The sequence below is a fragment of the Hyperolius riggenbachi genome, chromosome 6 (assembly GCF_040937935.1).
Source record: "Hyperolius riggenbachi isolate aHypRig1 chromosome 6, aHypRig1.pri, whole genome shotgun sequence".
Taxonomy (NCBI): Eukaryota; Metazoa; Chordata; class Amphibia; order Anura; family Hyperoliidae; genus Hyperolius; species Hyperolius riggenbachi.
Window position 1 is genome coordinate 213,323,577 of NC_090651.1, and position 24,037 is coordinate 213,347,613.

The window sequence follows — 24,037 nt, forward strand, 5'->3', positions numbered from 1 at the left end:
TGAGGTCAGAGAAAGGGCGGAAGTACCACAAGGGTACTAGCGCTGAACCGCCCGCTGCCCGGCCTCAACGTCACTCTGCTACTCGGACTCCTCCTCCTCCTCACTCCACTGCCAGCCAATGCCACCAGCCCAGGTACACTACTATTAAACTTGATTTAAACTTTTTTTATGGGGAAGCGGGCAGAGGGGGGAGCGCTAGCGGAGGGGGTGGGGGGAATTTCCGACCCCCCCCGCGATCGGGGCATGCTCCCCCCTTATGCCTGCGACCCCATAGGGGGGCCGTATTGCGGCCTGTTCGGCCGAACAGGGCCCTGTTCGCCCGAACAGGGGCCCTGTTCGGGGGCATACAGAAGTTCGGGGCGAACCCGAACTTAAAAGGCCGAACACCATCAGGTGTTCGGCCGAACTCGAACATCACCCGAACAGGGTGATGTTCTGCAGAACCCGAACAGTGGCGAACACTGTTCGCCCAACACTACTCCCTGCTGCCGCTCTGCATGGCTGCATTAGGCAGCTGAAAAGCATGTTGCGGTTGAGTTGTAGGTCCAGACGCTCGTGGGTCAGTTCAGGTGGGGTATCAGAAGCCCTTTAAAGTGGGTCGGGTGCGGCTGTGGGAATGGGTCTTAAAAACACTGGATTATCTTCTCCAATGTTTTCTCACTTTCATCTCTTTCTGGAGGATTGAATAGTGGTCCCTCCCTGATTATCAAGCACAGTGGCGTAGCTATGGGCCCAGAGTTTTACTTTGGGCCCCACCAAGCACTTTATACATGACACTTGGTACGGCGCAACAAAACCTGCCAAGGTCATCCACAGTACTAGAGGTGCAAGAAGGGGATGGGGAACAGTTTAATGATTACTACTATTCAAAGCATCTATATAAGTGATTATTACCACCACGGGACCAATAAACAGCCTATACCAGTGGCGTTGCTAGCCCCATAGATCCATAGCACGTGCCACTGACCTATTTTGGGGTGCCCCGGATATCCTCTAGAGTCAAGCAGTGGGCAGCAGATGCGGAATGATTTAGGGCTCATATTCCCACTTGTCAATATTAAATTACCGGCGCTGGTTAGATCTAATACTCTGGGTTTTTTCAGCCTATCACCATCCGCCACATCAGTCCTCATCCTGCCCCATCAACACATTAACCCACGGAGTATTATCCAATAAACTCTGGCCATATCAGGCTCAAAACTACACTTCCACACCTATCACATATCTTTTCTGAATGCGGCTTACTCATAAGCTGTCTCTATTTTTGACAGTTATACTCCAACCAATGGTATATTGTTCAGTCAGCAGGGGCCGTTGATTGGTTCTGATGGTGATTCAGGCAGGACTTTAGAGTGTACAGGAGTCCCGCAGCTGACCAATAGGATTTGTTACAGGGGCCCATATTATGCACTTGCTCCCATCCAGGTGTGCTGCCGATAGACCTCGACGTTCACCAGGCACCACTTGACATCAGCATTAGTGCAGAAAATGTAGGTGTATTTAGAGTTGAGCCGAAATTTTCGTAATTTCGCATTACTATAATTACGCATGCAAAATTTGCGATTACGATGCGAAATTACGGTAGCGTAATTGCCATTAAAATCGTAATTGAAAATACCGTAAGCGTAATTTTCAACGCGTAATTTTGCATTTCGTTCATGCCGTAATTTCACATTAAACGCTACCGTAATTTCGCGTTAAACCGTAACGCTCCGTATAATATAAAAAAGCCGCCGAATTTAAGGGTTAATAGCAAAGCCCCCTTAAATGCTAAGAGCCTCAAATTTGGAGAATATATTAAGGAGATCAGGAGGAATAAGAGGAAAAAAATTTTTTTTCAAAAAGACCTTATAGTTTTTGAGAAAATCGATGTTAAAGTTTCAAAGTAAAAATGTATACATTTAAAAACCCGCCGACTTTAACGGTTAATAGCAAAGCCTGCTTAAAGTTTAGGAACACCAAATTCCTAGGGTATATTAAGGGGATCAGTGGGAATAAGAGGAACATTTTTTCACAAAGACCTTATAGTTTTTGAGAAAATCGATTTTTAAGTTTCAAGGGCAAAAATGTCTTTTAAATGCGGAAAATGTCAGTTTTTTTTGCACAGATAACATTAGTGTATTATTTTCATAGATTCCCCAAGTGGGAAGAGTTTTACTTACTTCGTTCTGAGTGTGGTAAATATTAAAAAAAAAACGATGTGGGGTCCCCCCTCCCAGACCCCTTTAACACCTTGTCCCCCATGCAGGCTGGGATAGCCAGAATGCGGAGCACCGGCCGCGTGGGGCTCCGCACCCTGACTATACCAGCCCGCATGGTCCATGGATTGGGGGGTCTCGGAAGGGGAGGGGCAGCCAAGCTTTCCCCTCCCCCTCCGAGCCCTTGTCCAATCCAAGGACAAGGGGCTCTTCTCCACCTCCGATGGGCGGTGGAGGTGGAGGCCGCGATTTCCTGGGGGGGGGGGGGGTTCATGGTGGAATCTGGGAGTCCCCTTTAAAAAGGGGTCCCCCAGATGCCCATCCCCCCTCCCAGGAGAAATGAGTATAGAGGTACTTGTACCCCTTACCCATTTCCTTTAAGAGTTAAAAGTAAATAAACACACAAACACTTAGAAAAAGTATTTTAATTAAACAAAAAACATAACCACGAAAAAAGTCCTTTAATATTCTTAATGAACCATTAATACTTACCTGTCCCTTTAAATAAATGATCCCTCGCAATAGCCTGTAAATGTTCTATCAGTTACAATGTAACAAAGTTATTACAATGTAACAACTTTGTTACATTGTAACTACGCCGCACCCGACACCACTCGCCGCTCAGCCGCCGCATACGCGTCCGTGCTGCACGGACCCGACAGAGCTCTGAGCTATATAGCTCAGAGCTCTCTAAGCATCTTTGTATTTGGGCTCCAAGGAGCCCCATTGGTCCTTAGCAGACCAATGGGGTTCCTTCTGATTTGAAGGAACCCCATTGGTCTGCTAAGGACCAATGGGGCTCTTTGGAGCCCAAATACAAAGATGCTTAGAGAGCTCTGAGCTATATAGCTCAGAGCTCTGTCGGGTCCGGACTCCGTGCAGGACGCTAAGTCCCGCCGGCTCCGCTGCCCTCTCTGCTTCTCCCACATGTCACCCACATGTGGGTGACATGTGGGTGACAGATGTGGGCGGGGTGGACAGCGGGGGCCAGCGGGGACTTAGCGTCCTGCACGGACGCGTATGCAGCGGCTGAGCGGCGAGTGACGTCGGGTGCTGCGTAGTTACAATGTAACAAAGTTGTTACATTATAATAACTTTGTTGCATTGTAACTGATAGAACATTTCCGAGGATATTGCGAGGGATCATTTATTTAAAAGGACAGGTAAGTTTTAATGGTTAATTAAGAATATTAAAGGACTTTTTTCGTGGTTATGTTTTTTGTTCAATTAAAATACTTTTTCTAAGTGTTTGTGTGTTTATTTACTTTTAACTCTTAAAGGAAATGGGTAAGGGGTACAAGTACCTCTATACTCATTTCTCCTGGGAGGGGGTGTGGGCATCTGGGGGACCCCTTTTTAAAGGGGACTCCCAGATTCCACCATGAACCCCCCCCCCCCCCAGGAAATCGCGGCCTCCACCTCCACCGCCCATCGGAGGTGGAGAAGAGCCCCTTGTCCTTGGATTGGACAAGGGCTCGGAGGGGGAGGGGAAAGCTTGGCTGCCCCTGCCCTTCCGAGACCCCCCAATCCATGGACCATGCGGGCTGGTATAGTCAGGGTGCGGAGCCCCATGCGGCCGGTGCTCCGCATTCTGGCTATCCCAGCCTGCATGGGGGACAAGGGGTTAAAGAGGTCTGGGAGGGGGGACCCCACGTCGTTTTTTTTTATATTTCCCACACTCAGAACGAAGTAAGTAAAACTCTTCCCACTTGGGGGAATCTATGAAAATAATACACTATTGTTACCTGTGCAAAAAAAACTGACATTTTCCGCATTTAAAAGACATTATTGCCCTTGAAACTTAAAAATCGATTTTCTCAAAAACTATAAGGTCTTTTTGAAAAAAAAAATGTTCCTCTTATTCCCACTGATCCCCTTAATATACCCTAGGAATTTGGTGTTCCTAAACTTTAAGCAGGCTTTGCTATTAACCGCTAAAGTCGGCGGGTTTTTAACTGTATACATTTTTACTTTGAAACTTTAACATCGATTTTCTCAAAAACTATAAGGTCTTTTTGAAAAAAAATTTTTTCCTCTTATTCCTCCTGATCTCCTTAATATATTCTCCAAATTTGAGGCTCTTAGCATTTAAGGGGGCTTTGCTATTAACCCTTAAAGTCGGCGGCTACCTAACATTGATCCATGCGTCAACTTTTCCGCTTGGGAGCATGGCCATACGCATTAATTTCGTAATACCCACTGTAATGCGAAAATTACGCGAAAAATTACGCTTACGCGAAATTTCGCGAAATCCTTCTTCATTACGACTATGTACTTATGGCCATAATCGTAATTACACTAATTACGCGAAATTTCGCGAAATCGTAATTACGTCATTACGCTCATCTCTAGGTGTATTGTCAATCCCTACAGCACAGTCATAAGCGGAAACTTATTTCCACGCATAACCAACTTTTCCTACCACTCTTTGAATGCGGGTTTGCCTTCCCCTGGCAGGCAAACCCTCCAATGGCAGCAGTCACCCGGGCATCGGCACTAGCGAGCAGCTCTTGCCTCATGCGGTTCAGGAAGTGACTTGATGTGTGTGATGGAGCCGCGCACTTCTCCTCCTATGCTCACTGGTGCCGGGGCCCGGTTGGCTGCTGGGATCAGAGGATCTGCCTCTGTTGGGGGAACTGCCGCAGCATTCCGGGAGCGGTAGGAAGTTGGTTATGCCTGGAACTGATGACTATGCTGTGGGGATTGGTGGCAATACACTTGCGTTTTCTGGCAGGAGCTGAGTTTTTCACTGAAGTCTTGAAGGTGACTGTGCTGTGGGGATCGGCAACACACTTGTGTCTTCTGCACCCTATCCTAATGTCAGGTGGCCGTGTGGATCTTGAGGTCTGTAGTGGACGTGGAATTTGGAAACAAAGTCCCCAGTAAGTCCACTCAATACCATTATTTATAGCAAGAGAAATCAAATTTAATGCAACAAAATCCTAGTGGACTATTGAGTGGATGCATCAAGCTAGCCAGCCCAGAATCAGGACAGCCAATTCCCCTAGCAGCATGCAAGAGCAGCAAGCATGGCACGCAAGCCAGGCCAGGCCAGCTAGCACTTCAGGAAAGCAAAGTAATGCTGTGTTATTACTGTAGAAGGGACACAGTATTTATGTGATATGCTGCCTATTTGTTTTTTTCTTTTTATTATTGTTAATGGAAAGGGGGCCTGCAACCAACAACACTAGGCAGGCCTCATGTAAATTTGGTTGCAACCATGGTCATGCAGTAGAGTACGTAGTCACACCCATTTTTGGTGCAGCACTGGAGTGCCCAAAAGTGCCCCGGGTCTTGTAGGACCCTAGCAACGCTCCTGGCCTATACATTGGTTGAGGAAGGGCCCCAGGGCCCCGATGCGGTCGCTACCTCTGCAACCCCTATTGCTACGCCACTGATCAAGCTGATCCAACAGTGTTTTCTGTCCCACACTTTCCTGCTAGTTAGGTCTGCCTGATATGGTTCCTCAGCATGAAAGGTAGTCACACAACCTTAAATGGCAATTCATTTTAAGGAGGCCATGGCTTTACTCAGACATACTCCAGCACATACACCTTGTGTATTGTGAATATATATGGCAAAACCTGTGAGAGTAACAGAGAGCTGAAATCATCCATATGTGATTGTCTGGTATACAAGTGACTATAGCACTGAGTGATTATTCCATCTCTCTATGCAACTGGGGCCTTCACAGCATTGTAGAGCTGCTAACAAAGATCCTCACAGAGACAAAAAGAGGACAAACTGCCTTCTTCCAGGATGTTTTCTTACACTATGCTGACAGCTTAATAACACTTCACAATCACACTAGCAGATCACATTATACACTGTCATACCAATGCAAACAACATGACATACAAGCACAGCGAGGAGTAGGTTGGAGACATGGGATTACAGTTTTACCGTTGAAGATTAAAATACTAATCCATTCTTTATCCTTAAATTGTCTCAAAGCAAAACTGAACTGAAAATAAACTTATGAGATAATTAATTATATGTGTAATACTACTACTACTAAATAAACTGAAAATAGAAAATATGAGACGCCAAACTGAAAATAAAAAATATGAGACGCCAGGAAAGATCTGAGGGCTCCATTTCTAAGGCTGAATTCTAAACAGCAGCCATGATAGTGTGTGTGTAAAATCTTTATTAAGCTATAAAACAAAAGAAATAATAGCTGTTTAAACTTTACAGCCTAATCTTTTTTTTTTTTGGCCAAATAGAAGTGTATTGGATTTTGTTTACTTTTTAGGAGATCCAGGGCTAAATTTGACCCATGTTCAAGTACCTCATTTTGAAAGATAAAAACACTGATTTTTTTTTTAACCCCTGCAATGTAAAAAAAATGAAAAGAGACCTAGGTCAAGTTATTAGTAGGACTAGTACTATATGTACCCTAGTTTTTCTCACCATGACACATTACAGTTTAGGTTTGATTTTCCTTTGCTTACTAAATACTTGTATCTGTTCTGTTTCATACATGAGTTTGAGGTTTACTTCTTTTTTTCATTATTATTATTATTACTTGTTGACCTAAGCCCATTTAAAAACGTGCTCTAGGTCTCTCACACCGCCGCCACACGCCCGCCCGGCCCCTGGCCTCGTCCTCCCCCTGTCCCAAAGGCTGTCTGTGTGGCACATGCGCAGTAGCGCAAACGCACGGACACAGGGACAGGGGACGCAGAGACACATGGGAATTATTACATAGGATGCATTTATGTAGTGCTGACATCTTCCACAGTACTTCATGGTGTACACTGACTACCGTAATTAACATCAGTAATGGTCCCTCCGAGGCTGATCAGTTGAATTTGGTGCTGTGCGGCCATGTAATTGACTGCAATATAAATTGCGGTTACAGAGGAGGTAAGTTGGGTGCTCGATAATAGTCAATCAGTTATAATTAGCTGATTGGCTATTACTATTTCTACTTATTAGTAGCTATCACTAGCATAACAGCTACGGATAGTGTTTGGAGGGGGGATTATTGTTAGGTATTAGAAATGGGGGGGAGGAGTTATGCTTGTTAAGCATTAAGGATGGGGGGATATTGTTAAGCATTAGGAGGGAGGGTTAGTGTTAAGCTTTATTAGGAGGATTATTGTTAAGCATTAGGAGCAGGGTCGGACTGGGACACTGGGGGCCCACCAAAGACATTTTAACCTGGGGCCCACACATCCCATGATTGCAGTGAAAAAAGGGCGTGACCATGCACTGGAAGATGGGCGTGGTCATGATGTATTATGGACAGGGCCAAATGTACATGATCTTAGCAGCATTGTAATTCAGAGACACTGCTGCCCAGCAAAACTTTGCATAGAGTCCCCTCCTTCAATATAAAGTAATGTCCTACTTTGCAGAGGTTGCGACCGCATCGGGCCCTTGGGCCAAAGGGGCCCGAAGGGCCCTCCCTCAAATATAGTATTACCTCTCTATTGGTCCTGTGCTCATAATAATCACTTCTATAGATACTTTGAATAGTGGTAATCATTAACAAGCTTTATACCATCCCCTTCTTGCACCTCTGACACTGTAGTTGCCATTGGCAGGTTTTGGTGCGTCGTATCAATTGTTATGTATAGAGTGCTTGGGGGGCCCCACTGTAAAATTTGCATCGAGGCCCACAGCTCCTTAGCTACGCCACTGCTCTCAGCATGAGTGATTACAGCACTTGTCTGACAGCAGCAATTGGAGCTCTGTCAGACAAGGAAGGATGGGGGGGGGGGGGCACCAGAGACCTGGAGGTGGGGCCCTCCGAGGGAAAAAACTGTACTACTGTGGCCCAGTCCGACCCTGATTAGGAGGGAGGTTATTTTCATGCATTGGGGAGGTAGTGTTAGACATTAGGAAGGGGGGTTAGTGTTAGGCATGGGGGGTTAGTGTGAGAATACAGCACCAAGTAAATTGATAATTACATATCAGTAGTACTTTATTACTGATATTTGGACTATCTGTACCTCCCTGCATCCAACTCACTCAGTGGCATGACTATATGTACTACCTGAGAGGAGCTCACTCATAAGCTGATCCCTAGCATTTCCACAGTCTAAAAAGTGTGTACACTAGCATTAGTGTCACCCATTAGGACTGATCTCATTCTGCAGGTGGCATTGTAGGAAGCAAGCACTGTACTGGCATTTCAATCTGGTACACCAAAGTGAAAAGAACTGTTGCTATGGAGAGGGTTGGAGGGATGACGGCGCGGTGCAGAATAGATTGGCTTCTTGCAGGAGTAACACCTGTATGCATGCTGGATTTTCAGTTGAGACAGCCACAAACAGCTGCCTCGACTGAGTTCCATCTAGCGTGCATATGCATTAATTTCCGCTAACTTGTGACAAAAAATAAAATCTTCTATGAACTCATCATACACCTAACAGAATACCTTGGGGTGTCTTCTTTCTAAAATGGGGTCACTTGTGGGGTTCCTATACTGCCCTGGCATTTTAGGGGCCCTAAACCGTGAGGAGTAGTCTAGAAAACAAATGCCTCAAAATGACCTGTGAATAGGAGGGCAATCTGAGCGTGTGGGCGGGTGATTGGGTGCCCGCAAGGAGCAGATTAGGGTCTAATCTGATGGGTACAGTGAAGGGGCAGATTAGGGTCTAATCTGATGGGTAACAGTGACAGGTGGTGATAGGGGTGATTGATGGGTAATTAGTGGGTGTTTAGGGTAGAGAACTGATGTAAACACTGCACTTGGGAGGTGATCTGATGTCGGATCTGCGGGCGATCTATTGGTGTGGGTGGGTGATCAGATTGCCCGCAAGGGGCAGGTTAGGGGCTGATTGATGGGTGGCAGTGACAGGGGGTGATTGATAGGTGATTGACAGGTGATCAGTGGGTTATTACAGGGGGGATAGAGGCATACAGTACACAGGGGGGGGGGGGGGTCTGGGGAGAATCTGAGGGGTGGGGGGGGTGATCAGGAGAGAGCAGGGGGCAGTTTAGGATTAAAAAAATAGCGTTGACAGATACTGACAGGGAGTGATTGATGGGTGATTAGGGGGGTGACTGGGTGCAAACAGTGGTCTGGGGGGTGGGCAGGGGGGGGGGTCTAAGGGGTGCTGTGGGCGATCAGGGGGCAGGGGGGGGAAATCAGTGTGCTTGGGTGCGACATAGGGTGGCTGCAGCCTGCCCTGGTGGTCCCTCGGACACTGGGACCACCAGGGCAGGAGGCAGCCTGTATAATAGGCTTTGTATACATTACAAAGCCTATTATACCTATTTCATGCGGCGATCCGGGTGCTAGTAACCCGCTGGCGCTTCCGAACGGCCGGCGGGTTACAGCGTGAGGGGGCGGAGCCAGTCGCCGGCGGCTGATCACGTCACGAATGACGCGATCGCCGCATAACCACGCCCGCCTCCGCCGATGGGCGTATTGCGGTCGTTTAGTCCCAGTCTTTGCCACCGCCCATCGGCTGGGGGCGGTCGGCAATCCTCCACCAGGACCATATCCATGCCGGTGTTTAGGATGGATTGAGAAAGGAAGACATGTGTTCTACTTGATTAACCACATCTTTCCTGATTCAGCCCCATCAATTAAATTGAGCTGTGGACGGCCAGATCGTCTTCTCCTTGTCCTCCACTGCAGTGGCGCTGCACACCCGATATCCTCTTCTGGCTTCCTATCACATGATATGACATGTGTTCTTAACCCAGAGGATGGTGTCAGCGTTACAGAGCCACCGGGTGGTGAGAGAGAAAGCCATCAAGTGGCGCTCCAAGGCTGACATCATGCTCTGGGTCATGATTACAGCGCCATTTTGAGAAAATACACACAATGACTGTTGTAGGCTCATAACACACCTGTAATGTGATTAGTTTATTTTGTATATTATATACTAGCACAAGATGTGCACCATGGAGAACACAGGATGCAGGGATAATCCCCACAGTATGAGCTTATTACAGGTATGAATGAAGTGTGATAATAATGTGTCAGTTAGCAGAGAACAGCCTCTGGTGTTGTGTCTTCAGCCTCCAGAATAATTGTCCCTTTAAGAAACAAGGTCCTCCAGTCCATACGTGAAATAGCTGTGCCTCATCCTGTTTATGGAGGGAGCATTGAGATTCACAGGAATGCCAAAGTGTGAAAGAACAGGTTGGGAGGTCACCTGAAGGACACATTTAATGCTATAGGTGGGAGAGGAATATTATAACACCCCCTGGGCCATCCATAGAGGAAGCGAGTGAGGAAAATGTATAGTAATGAAGAAACTAGGTAGATGTGGAGGTGAAGAATATCTGAGATTTGGAAAGAGAAGACAAGCGAGCCCAGAGATTTGTAACACAAAGTAACAGTGCCAGCATTGCCTGGCCTGACAATCTTGAGACCTTGCTGAAGATTTTTAAATTATACCCCTAAATAAAGCTGCATTGTCTTTCTGTTATTTGTTTTCTAGAAGTATAAATCCCTAGAGATAATTCACCTTGGAATTTACTGCGCGCCCCAAGACAAGGACCTGGAACTGACAAAGCTGGCCGCAGGCCACTAATTGCAGAGCTTCTGCCAAACAGCTGACAAATCCAAACAATCAAAATTGTTTGCAGGCTGGCACAAATGACAATGAGTAATTCCACTTGCCTGCCAGACAAACATTTTTATAGGCACTTATGAACTATTACTTAAAACAATCATTTCACACAGCCTTCTCATTAAACAGCTCTGGGTGTCTGTAGAATGCTAAACAGTGCCAGGTATTCAACAGAAAAGTCAACGAATGTAGGAGAAAAACGGGTGATAAAATAGCTTTTTAGTTAGCCAGTTTATGAAAGAGCTAAATGTATATCAGTTGGAACAAGAGTATCCTATACAATAATCTGCAAGTGTCCCTGCGTACTCCTGTCCCTGTGTCCGTGCTACAACGTTCTGCACATGTGTAGCAGGGACAGGATGAGGGACGGGCGTGTGCATGCGCGCTGTTATTCGGCCGGCAGCAGCTGCAGTCACGGGTGGGAAGGGAGGGGGGTTGTCGCCTAGAGCCCATTTTTAAATGGGCTTAGGTCTGCTTGTTACCTATAATGGCAATCACAGTTTAACTTAATAGTGTAACTGCAAAAAAAGATTGATGCTGATTGGTTACTGTGGTAGGTGGTTTATCTACATTAGATTAAACTTCAAGTCGTGCAGAATGTAAAACATGGTTAATCCAACTACCCATAGATCACTGCAGTAAAATATAGAGTGAGAGGAGGGAGTTCTTGATACTGGTAGGCTGGTGATTACGAGTAATTAGCTTGTCTTTGAGGCATTACCTTAAGGTACCAACAGAAAAAAGCTTAGTGTTTTGCAATTATTTCATGTCTTTCAAAGCAAATGGACAGACTGTAAAACATTGTGCGATTGCAACTGTTTACCTTGGAATTTTGGTGTCTGCCCTACCTTAGTACAAAGCACATGTAGGAGCTCTTTGCCAAGCTTGGGAATGAGGTAACTGGACTGTGCCTAGAGTTGAGCCGAAATTTCCGTAATTTCGCATTACTAAAATTACGCATGCGAAATTTGCGATTACGATGCGAAATTACGGTAGCGTAATTGCCATTAAAATCGTAATTGAAAATACCGTAAGCGTAATTTTCAACGCGTAATTTCGCGTTTCGTTCATGCCGTAATTTCGCATTAAACGCTACCGTAATTTCGCGTTAAACCGTAACGCTCCGTATAATATAAAAAAGCCGCCGACTTTAAGGGTTAATAGCAAAGCCCCCTTAAATGCTAAGAGCCTCAAATTTGGAGCATATATTAAGGAGATCAGGAGGAATAAGAGGAAAAAAATTTTTTTTCAAAAAGACCTTATAGTTTTTGAGAAAATCGATGTTAAAGTTTCAAAGGAAAAATGTAAACATTTAAAAACCCGCCGACTTTAACGGTTAATAGCAAAGCCTGCTTAAAGTTTAGGAACACCAAATTCCCAGGGTATATTAAGGGGATCAGTGGGAATAAGAGGAAAAAATTTTTTTTCAAAAAGACCTTATAGTTTTTGAGAAAATCGATTTTTAAGTTTCAAGGGCAATAATGTCTTTTAAATGCGGAAAATGTCAGTTTTTTTTGCACAGGTAACAATAGTGTATTATTTTCATAGATTCCCCCAAGTGGGAAGAGTTTTACTTACTTCGTTCTGAGTGTGGGAAATATAAAAAAAAAACGACGTGGGGTCCCCCCTCCCAGACCCCTTTAACCCCTTGTCCCCCATGCAGGCTGGGATAGCCAGAATGCGGAGCACCGGCCGCGTGGGGCTCCGCACCCTGACTATACCAGCCTGCATGGTCCATGGATTGGGGGGTCTCGGAAGGGGAGGGGCAGCCAAGCTTTCCCCTCCCCCTCCGAGCCCTTGTCCAATCCAAGGACAAGGGGCTCTTCTCCACCTCCGATGGGCGGTGGAGGTGGAGGCCGCGATTTCCTGGGGGGGAGGTTCATGGTGGAATCTGGGAGTCCCCTTTAAAAAGGGGTCCCCCAGATGCCCACCCCCCCTCCCAGGAGAAATGAGTATAGAGGTACTTGTACCCCTTAACCATTTCCTTTAAGAGTTAAAGTAAATAAACACACAGACACTTAGAAAAAGTATTTTAATTGAACAAAAAACATAACCACGAAAAAAGTCCTTTAATATTCTTAATTAACCATTAATACTTACCTGTCCCTTTAAATAAATGATCCCTCGCAATATCCTCGGAAATGTTCTATCAGTTATAATGTAACAAAGTTATTACAATGTAACAACTTTGTTACATTGTAACTACGCCGCACCTGACGTCACTCACCGCCGCCGCCGCGTCTGTGCTGCAGGACCCGACAGAGCTCTGAGCTATAGCTCAGAGCTCTCTAAGCATCTTTGTATTTGGGCTCCAAGGAGCCCCATTGGTCCTTAGCAGACCAATGGGGTTCCTTTAAATCAGAAGGAACCCCATTGGTCTGCTAAGGACCAATGGGGCTCCTTGGAGCCCAAATACAAAGATGCTTAGAGAGCTCTGAGCTATAGCTCAGAGCTCTGTCGGGTCCTGCAGCACAGACGCGGGTGGCGGCGGCGGCGGCGGTGAGTGACGTCGGGTGCGGCGTAGTTACAATGTAACAAAGTTGTTACATTGTAATAACTTTGTTACATTGTAACTGATAGAATATTTCCGAGGATATTGCGAGGGATCATTTATTTAAAGGGACAGGTAAGTATTAATGGTTAATTAAGAATATTAAAGGACTTTTTTCGTGGTTATGTTTTTTGTTCAATTAAAATACTTTTTCTAAGTGTCTGTGTGTTTATTTACTTTAACTCTTAAAGGAAATGGGTAAGGGGTACAAGTACCTCTATACTCATTTCTCCTGGGAGGGGGGGTGGGCATCTGGGGGACCCCTTTTTAAAGGGGACTCCCAGATTCCACCATGAACCTCCCCCCCAGGAAATCGCGGCCTCCACCTCCACCGCCCATCGGAGGTGGAGAAGAGCCCCTTGTCCTTGGATTGGACAAGGGCTCGGAGGGGGAGGGGAAAGCTTGGCTGCCCCTCCCCTTCCGAGACCCCCCAATCCATGGACCATGCGGGCTGGTATAGTCAGGGTGCAGAGCCCCACGCGGCCGGTGCTCCGCATTCTGGCTATCCCAGCCTGCATGGGGGACAAGGGGTTAAAGAGGTCTGGGAGGGGGGACCCCACGTCGTTTTTTTTTATATTTCCCACACTCAGAACGAAGTAAGTAAAACTCTTCCCACTTGGGGGAATCTATGAAAATAATACACTATTGTTACCTGTGCAAAAAAAACTGACATTTTCCGCATTTAAAAGACATTTTCGCCCTTGAAACTTAAAAATCGATTTTCTCAAAAACTATAAGGTCTTTTTGAAAAAAATTTTTTTCCTCTTATTCCCACTGATCCCCTTAATATACCCTGGGAATTTGGTGTTCCTAAACTTTAAGCAGGCTTTGCTATTAACCGTTAAAGTCGGCGGGTTTTTAAATGTTTACATTTTTCCTTTGAAACTTTAACATCGATTTTCTCAAAAACTATATAGTCTTTTTGAAAAAAAAAATTTTCCTCTTATTCCTCCTGATCTCCTTAATATATTCTCCAAATTTGAGGCTCTTAGCATTTAAGGGGGCTTTGCTATTAACCCTTAAAGTCGGCGGCTTTTTTATATTATACGGAGCGTTACGGTTTAACGCGAAATTATGGTAGCGTTTAATGCGAAATTACGGCATGATACGACTGTAATGCGAAAATTACGTGAAATTTCGCGAAATCCTTCTTCATTACTATTATGTACTTACGGCCATAATCGTAATTACACTAATTACGCGAAATTTCGCGAAATCGTAATTAGGTCATTACGCTCATCTCTAACTGTGCCTTCATGCCAGACCGACATTCCAGGTCTAGGGTAACACCTGTACAGATAATTTGATAATATGATCGGTCAGATTAGAGAGTTCTTCTTTTCCACACTTTGTATCAACTGTTTTTTAATATGTTTTGTTTGTTGATAAAAGACAACTGTACTTATAACATCCATCTATTCAGTCAAATGCACATTGTTCTCTAATCAACAATGCATTACTGATTTTCTTTCTCTGGAGACAGGGAGCCCTCTAGCTTCCTATTGTTTAAATAAACTTTTCCTTGCCAGCACTATGTATGCCTTGTACACTATTCACCATATCTAATGTGTCTTCCATGCAGGACTTATGCGGAGCCTCCACCTGTGACACCCTGGGCATGGCAGATGTTGGCACAATGTGTGATCCAAAACGCAGCTGCTCGGTCATAGAGGATGATGGACTGCCGTCAGCCTTTACCACAGCACATGAACTTGGTGAGTCTGGCAGTCATTATGCCAGGAAATTTCTCTTCACCTCAGGCACAGAATGTATCCTGTCTCCAGAATGTAAGGAAAGTGCATGTTGTACCGAGCTGGCACCATAGTCTTTACCTAGGACATCTTGTGCTGTTGGAGATTCTTAAAGAAAACCTATATTTTAAGTTTAGCTTGGTGAGGCAGGATAGAAAGGCTGATTTTATGCATTTGAAACCATTAAAATGTTTATTATACATATTTAATAGAGAAATAACCCTTTGAAAGCTTCCACTGCCCAACTCAAATCTTAATCAACACCTTTAAAGACTGTTAATCAACACCTGTAAGGCCAGAAACCCACTAGGAGTGATTTCTAATCGCTAGTGATTTGAAAATGCTCTTGTCAATGCAATGCTATAGGAGATTTTTATAAAATCACATCGCTCAAGTGGGATCACACCCATAGCTTTGCATTAGCAAGAGTTTTCAAATCGCAAATCGCTCTGAAAATCGCTTCTAGTGGGTTTCTGGCCTCAGGAATGTTAAGTACAGGTACTAAATAAATCAGTGAAATGTGCTTAGCACAGAAATAATTACAAAAAGGTAAGGTAAAAATTCAACCAATCATTCAAATCAAACTTAATTTAAAGAGACTCTGTAACAAAAATTGCATCCTGTTTTTGTCATCCTACAAGTTCCAAAAGCTATTCTAATGTGTTCTGGCTTACTGCAGCACTTTCTGCTATCACAGTCTCTGTAATAATTCAATGTATCTTTTCCTTGTCAGACTTGTCAGCCTGTGTCTGGAAGGCTGCCAAGTTCTTCAGTGTTGTGGTTCTGATATGAACTCCCCCTTCCAGGCCCCTCTATGCACAATGCCTGTGTATTATTTAGATTAGAGCAGCTTCTCTCTTCTCTCTTATCTTTTACAAGCTGGATAAATCGTCCTCTGAGCTGGCTGGGCTTTCACATACTGAAGAATTACAGACAAGGGCAAAGCTGTTTGCAGGAGAAAAAAGAGCAGCCTGAAACTTCAGTGCATGAGAACTGCAGTGAGAAAGAAACACACAAATGATCTCTTGAGATTCAAAAGGAAGGTTGTATACAGCCTGCTTGTGTATGGTTGTATTTTCTATGTGTGGACATACAGTACATCAACCTACTTCCTGTTTTGGTGGCCATTTTGTTTGTTTATAAACAAACTTTTTAAAACTGTTTTTAACCACTTTTAATGCGGCGAGGAGCGGCGAAATTGTGACAGAGGGTAATAGGAGATGTCCCCTAACGCACTGGTATGTTTACTTTTGTGCGATTTTAACAATACAGATTCTCTTTAACTAAGTTGTTAAATCTGTACTAGGAACATGACAGTGATTTATTTAGAACCTGTGATTGGGACCTGTGATCGGAATTCTGATTTGAATACGGTTTCAAGTCAGAATTACGATTTACATCTGTGATCACTAGTCGGAATCTGTGATTAACTTTAATGGTTAATTGCAAAGCTCTATAGGTGCTAGAAACACCAAATTTGCAGGGTATGTTAAGTAGTACAGTGGAAACAAGATTTTTTTTTTTCAAAAAGACCTTATAGTTTTTGAAAAAAAGTATACATTTAAATGCGGTAAATGACAGGCGATGTAACTAGTGTAAATTTACATATATCAAATGAAAGAGCAATGAATTTCATGACGGAAGTGGCAACGCTTTGGCCAGGGATCGCTATACAGCTGCAATATGGCTGTATAAAGATCCCTGGCAACTTTACCTATATTTTTGAAACTTTTTTTTTTAATGTTCAGAGTGTGGAAAATAAAAAAAATGACATGGGGTCCCCCCTCCCGAGCCTCTTCAACCCCTTATCCCCCATGCAGGCTGGGATAGCCAGAATGCGGAGCCCCGGCCAAGTGGGGCTTCGCACCCTGAGCTATACCAGCCTGCATAAGCCTTCCCCTTTCCCCTGGCACCCTTGTACAATCCATGTCATCAGCCCCCAGCTCCTCTGATTCGCCGCATCCCCACGGCAGAATGATGTCTTGATCCCCCTGAAATCCCAGGGCAAAATTCTGCAATCGCAGAATTTTGCTTCCTGGAAGAGGCAGAGCTGTGCGCAGTAGCTCTGCTTCTGCTCCAGTCAATCTCCACCGATCTCCGCTTCTCCCCACCCCTCTCAGTCTTCTTTCACTGAGGCGAATCCGCAGAGTTTCCCCGCAGGCAAATCGCGCAAGGAAACTCTGCCATAGGGGATAACGGCGCCACCGGCCGAATCGCTTGCAGTAGCAATTCGGCCGGAACCCCCTACAGAATTCGCGGTGGAGGCTGAGATTCCCATAGCCATGCATGGCACAGCTCATGGGATTCGCCTGCGATCCCGCCCACCCGCTCGGTGTGCACTAGTGGAAACGTAAACTAACTGTTAAAGTTAATAACAGATTCCGACTAGTGATCACGGCCATAAACTGAGATTACGTCCGGAATGCGGATGAAATTACATATGTATTTGGAATCGGAATCCGTGATCGCGGCTGATCACGGATTCCAATTCCGAGCCCCTGATCGCTCAAATTGGTGCTTGTTAATGTTTCTGATAAGAATCAATTTTAACCACTAAAAATGTAACTGAAGGCTGCTAATGTCATAGCCAGGACACTTTATTTTAGTCATGGCGTCCCTTTCTTTAGGTAGGCAGAGTCTTTATTCACTCTCACTGAAGCGTTATCTGGAAACAAAGTGCCACTTCAAGACAGTGTTTACATATGTTTTTAGACCTGTCAAACTTTTTTAACACCTTTTATCCACCATCCCTCAGATGTCCATATTGTTTCAAGTTCATGTCACTAGTAATCTCTGTTCCCGGTAAAGTATTCAGTGCAGGATTATCTTTGAATTACACTTTCAATGTCTCTTTTTTTCTTTGGTTTACCAGCATTGACATCTCCTTGTATCCAAGGTGGTGCTCAGAGCATTTCCAAAAAACAAGGTTATGGCAACAGAATTGATTAGGGCCTGGACTCACTGTTTCTTTGCTCAGCAATGCAGGTGACCGATTATGTGCTTACCTGAAACGCATGGCATCTGTGTTGCTCCCTGTCTACAATGCTAACCGCTTTCAACTAGATTAAATGGGATAGTACTGTGTTGCACACACAAATGTATGCAACAGTACGTTATCAGAATGTACTGCAGCACAATGCATCAGTGTGCTCCTCAGACCAGACAGTGCTATCTATGAATTGTCCAATGTGCTGGTGTATTGCACATTGATATGGATTGCTGAATTTTGCTCAGCAATGGAAAAGTTTACTTGGCCCTTAAATGATACCTAACGTGAGAGAATTATGGAGGATGGGGGATTTCCTGTTAAACTGTGCTAATTGCCTGGCTGCCTTGCTGATTCTCTGCCTCTAAAAATGTTTGGCCATAGACCCTGAACAAGCATGCAGACCGTATGTTTGACTGAAGTTTGAATGGATTTGCCGTCTGTTTGTTTCAGATGTGGGATTCAGTTACTACTGATATATGAAAGATCAGCAGGATGCCAGGCAACCGGTATCGTTTAAAAGGAAATAAATATGATAACCACCATATCCCTCTCACTTCTGGGGCCTGATTCACAAAAGGGTGCTAACATAGTTAGCACGCCTAAAAGCTTTGGACGTGCAAACTAGGGTGCTAAGTAGTTTGCACGTCTAAAGCTGTTACTGATCATGTGTTAAGTTGGTGTGCCGAAAACATCGCACCGGTGCGCGCGAAACATTGCACCGTTCGTGTGCTAAGTACGCTTAGCATGCGAACGGTGCAACGTCTTGCGCGCACCACGCAGTGCTAAACTTTGCGCTCGCAAACGGTTGCGCACATATTAGCACGTAAAGCAGCCGTTTTCGTGTCCTAAGTGCTTTTTCACTAGCGTGCTAACACTTAGCACCCTTTAGTGAATCAAGGCCCTGGTGTCCTTTAAATGTGGTACTGGTAAGTAGGGATGGCCCTGCCTCGAAGAACTCACAGAGAAGCATGTGATCAGTTGATATATACAAAAGGTTCTGATTTGCTGGTCATGATCATGTGTTCAGTGTCATCACAGCAAATCAGAACCTTACAAATCAGCTGATCAAACTGATCACGTTTCCCCATGAGTATACCTAGGCAGGGCCATCCCTATTAGTAAGCTACACTGAACTGTGAGTAGCCCAGTAAGTTAAAATTGTGGAAAGGACAACACAGATAAGACTGCGGTTAACAGACATGACAATATACGTCTGGATATCTGGCATTTGATCACTCATGGCAGAGGGTACTATAAACTGGGACCTTTGCTGACTGGAAAACATAATGAGAGGAATATGGACGAGGCCAGATAGCTCGCTCTTACTATATTATAGGCTCACTTGTGCCTATAACGTAGTATATTCACATAGGCTCCTTGAATATGAGTTTGTTGTTTTAAATATGCACAACGATGTATGCCCTCCCTGATGTCCAGTCTTCCTTCTTCCTGCAGAGATTGGTTGATGGAGTGTGTTATTATATTCACCTCAAAACATATTCTCCCTGTAACTGTGTCTCATAATGACTTATGCCTGGCCTGGTGTTTGTATTCTGTGCCCTATCCATTCCTGGACAGTCACATGATCACTGTGCTAAGGAATGGATTGGAGCTGCAGGAGGGTAGCAGAAAAAAAGGGTGCCGGTGGCTAATGTACAATTTGGGCACCACCATAGACTCTAATGCATTTATAGGTAATACGGTGCCCAAAGCAGAGAAAAGGGCATGGGATAAATATCATTTTCAACATTAGAACATTTACGTTTTTTAAATATGTTATCGTTTTTGAAACTTTTTTCATCATATAATTTCGTTTTTATGTACAGATTTTAGCTTAATCAAATATACTATCGTTTCTATGTTTGTAAGGGAATTTGTGCAGGGGGGGGGGGGGGGGGTATTAGGATTAGGCACCACCAAGGAGGTGGTTAGGGTTAGGCACCACCAGGGGTGGTGGTTAGGATTGGGCATCACTAGGGAAGAGCTATGTGTGAGAGTAGGGTTAGGTTAAGATGGATTCTTGAATTATATAACAGTTGTTTTTAAAGTAAATATCTTTTCATTTTGATTACCCATTTGTTTTAAAACAAAACTTATCGTTAATATGTTTTCAGTTTCACTCCGGGCCCAATTGAAAACAAACTTTTTTGTTAATGAGATTTCGTTTTCAAGCCCCGCCAATTTTTTATCCAGCCACGCCCTTTTTTCCTGGAGCCTTTTTTTCATGCACCCTGCAGGGGGGCTCAAGAACACAGCATCATTGGAAAAAATGGATTGGTAGACAGGACCATCTGCTATTTTCTTCTGGGAGATGCTGCAAAACTATAGGTCTGGCTACTATGGGTGAACAATGTATTACATATATCAATTTAGTGCCAGGGGTCCTGGTGTTTCCAAAATGGTAACTATTATCTGTGATGGATTTAAATGAATTTGGAATGACTTTCTTATGTGCTGGCTTTATTGCACTTTCATGCTGAAGTTGCCTAATCCAGCCTTGTACCTTCTCTCACTGAAAGAGTAGTTTGTTCAGAAAACATATCCATTTTCCAATATTATTATTATTATTTATTGTATTTATAAAGCGCCAACATAATAGAACAATAAAATGGAACCACTATGATGTGGCACTATATAAGGGGAACAGTATATCACGGAACGGGAACAGTATAATTGGAGGAAACTTATAAGAGTCAACAATATAATATGCACTAGCTATGAAGGGTACTCTATAAAGAGAGCTCCTGTAATGGGGGAATTTAAAAGGGAGATACTATAATAAAGACAACCTATAAAGGGTGCCATTTTAATTTAGGCACTATTATGGTGCATCAGTGTAGTGGGGAATAGTTTACTGGGGGCAGAAAAATGAGAGAACAGTGTAATGGGATCCCAGTAATTGCTAGCCATGATAAAGCACCTTTTTTGCAACTTTGTTTTTCTGTTTAAAAAGGCTAACCTGAATTTATTATAAGACAACAGAATTTATTGTTGTGGGTGAATGCACAAGACTTTAGCAGCACAAATATTAATTCAGTAGACTGAATACTTGATAGTGTTTAATAAATCCAGATGTCAGGATGTTTTCTATCTCAGCATAACTGCAGTAAATCGGACCCATTGTGTCAATATAAACCTTTAGTGGCAGTACTTTATCCATGTCACATCTCTCACCAGAGGAATAGCCGGAACTTCGACATTCTCTCTTTCTCTTTTTTCTACATGCGGTTGGTAGGAGTGATAATAGAGCAGACTGTTACATGTCAGAAAAAAACAGGAAATACAGAACTGTAATAAACATTTTTCTCCCCCGGAAATCCACTGTGGATAAATTGGGCAACTGCACAGAGAGATGAGAGGATGGTAGGAATTCACACAGTATTTATTTCCAGGCTGAGCTGGCAGTGTCAGGATCAGGATTTGGCTACGGAACAGGATCCAAAAATACTGTACCTTGGAATGGTGGCACATAAGTCCTGAGATGACACAGATCCCTGCTGCCTATACAAGCATGGCAATAGAACGTCCGGCTGCCCTACTAATCTTCGGAGGCACTGTCCATTACATGGAAATTTCCCTCTTAATAAAATGTCATAAACATACTGTATATCAGTGCAGCAATCTATTATTATTGATTTATACAGCAAATCATTATATTGTATTGTATATATTATATTTATACAGCAATCATTATATTGATTTATACAGCACATTCATTCACCTTCCATGGTACTGTACAGAATAAAAAAAAACCCTGTACATAAACGTACAGGTATTGATACATTATACAGAAACAATATTATTATTATTATCATACAGAAATGCAGACGATATTATAAGTTAAAGTGACAATTGCTTGGCAGGTAACAAAAATGTCCAGCAACTAATTTATTTTTATTAAGATTTATCTTTCCATTTTACATAATCTGCATGTAGCTAAGAATTTCCAAAACTAACAGTGAGTTTAAAGAGAACCCAATGTGAAAGGGGGTAAGAAAATAAATTTTTACATAAGAAGAGGATGCATGAGCAGCTTCAGCTTACTGCATAGGCACGGCTGCACTAATGCAGGGGCAGTATAGCTGCACTTGTGCCTAAAGAGCAGCGTGGCCCCGAGGTTCCTACTTCCTACCGACAAGCCCTTGTTGGTAATCTTCAGGGGGTCTGTGCTTGGCTATGGAGGATCGGAGGACAATATGAGAAGCCTCTATAGGATCCAGAGGCTATCTTGGGTAAGTATTTCTGTATTTAGACGAATCTTGGGTAGACTTTAAATTACTTTTCTTTGCAGCCTTAGTAATCATACTGTGTGTCCTGTTAGGAGTACAGTTGTTACAAAACTGTCCAGAAACTCCCATGCAGGTTTAATTCGTTATACAAGTCAAGTTGCTCTGGGTGTATTCACAAAGCAGAGAGCGCACAGCAATTTTACTGACACTTGCTACTGTGCATTTAGTGCGAAAACGTTACCAAGGTAATGGGGGTCGCGCTAATTGTACTACTTGTGCTATATTACTGTCGGAAGTACTGGTAAATGAATGCGCAAATACCAATGCAAACGCACATTCGTGAATGCATTAACTGGGGACGTACTCTATCCCTGGTAAAAAGTACTTTTATTATTTTTTACAGGCACATTGATTATTTGATAAAGCAATTTATGTTTCTTTTTGCTGCACTTTCACTGTTTCTTTCATGGTTTCATGTTTTCTTTTTCCTTTACTTTTTGTCCTGTCAGCCTGTCTGCCTTTTCCAATTCAGTGAAATTAGTGCTGAAATGAAGACCAGTTATTTGGCTGATTGTTGTAATTAGGGCCTAGCTACAGTCATGTTCTTAGAGGACTGGGACAGTTTATGTGCACTTAGTGTTATTTAAATTGTGGTGGCTGTAAATCTCAGAAGCATTGTAATTTCGCTTATGTCTTCAGCTGCTCATAAACCCAGCAGATAATAAGAAAAAGACTGGGAAAATGGTTTGTGGCTATTTTGAAACAGCCATATTGGTGGTACATCTCCTCTGAGTGGAAGCTGAGTTAGGACAGCTGATGTGTGACAGATGATGGGAGGATTCTTATGCATGTTCAGCGCCAATTCAGTGCTTTTTATGATGTACAGTGGCAAATGACAAGCTATTCTTTTAAAAAATATTATTGTGTTGGATACATATGAGAACCTGTACCCAAAGCCTGGGCTTTGAGGACTTTCTTCATGCCATCATCATTACACCATCAACTCCCAGCACTTTCACTCCATCCTTTACTTTTTGTTCTCTCAGCTCATCCTCTTCTTTGTCCTCACCTTGATTCACAGTCTTCGCCTGTAATTCTTCCTTATTGTCCTCACTCATTTTCCTTTCCCTTTAGGTCATGTTTTCAATATGCCGCATGACAATGTAAAGGCATGCGAAGAGGTATTTGGAAAACTCAAGGAGAACCACATGATGTCTCCCACACTGATCCAGATAGACAGGGTCAATCCTTGGTCTGGCTGCAGCGCTGCCATTATCACAGACTTCTTGGACGGTGGACATGGTGAGTGGTGTCCCTTTACTGACACTTGTCCTAACATTAGGGTTAAACGACATATGATCAAACGCTACAGTAAAAACAATGGTAAGGCCCCAACAGATACCACCTTTGAATGTAATATTCCATTCTGTTATAAGCAATTTCAATGAGCAAAAAGGTAACAAACAGAATACAAATTACGCACAAAGCACTTGTAGGTAGTGTCATAATAATCACCCGCCTAATATTGAGCCGATCCCCCATTTTCAACCAGCACACCAGGGGCGTAACTAGAAATCACTGGGCCCCCCTGCGAATATTTAGATGGGCCCCCCCATAGGTGCCAAATAATCGTAATGGGGCAGCGTTTCACTGTAAATTAATTGTAAAGTGGGCAGCATTTCACCAGACAATCGTAATGTGGGCCAGAAAATTGTAATGTGGGCAGAGTTCACCAGAAAATTGTAATGTGGACAGCAGTTACCAGAAAATTGTAACGTG

At 43.7% G+C, this 24,037-nt stretch overlaps 1 protein-coding gene across 1 annotated transcript in view; it reads left to right on the plus strand.

The window, feature by feature from the left end:
• ADAMTS15 (ADAM metallopeptidase with thrombospondin type 1 motif 15) overlaps nt 1-24,037 on the plus strand; it is a 109,895-nt gene that overhangs the window by 46,682 nt on the left and 39,176 nt on the right. The window contains exons 2-3 of the mRNA XM_068240392.1: nt 14,872-15,004; nt 23,393-23,560. Coding sequence (XP_068096493.1) covers nt 14,872-15,004; nt 23,393-23,560 — 301 coding nt within the window. The remainder of the gene's footprint in view (nt 1-14,871; nt 15,005-23,392; nt 23,561-24,037) is intronic.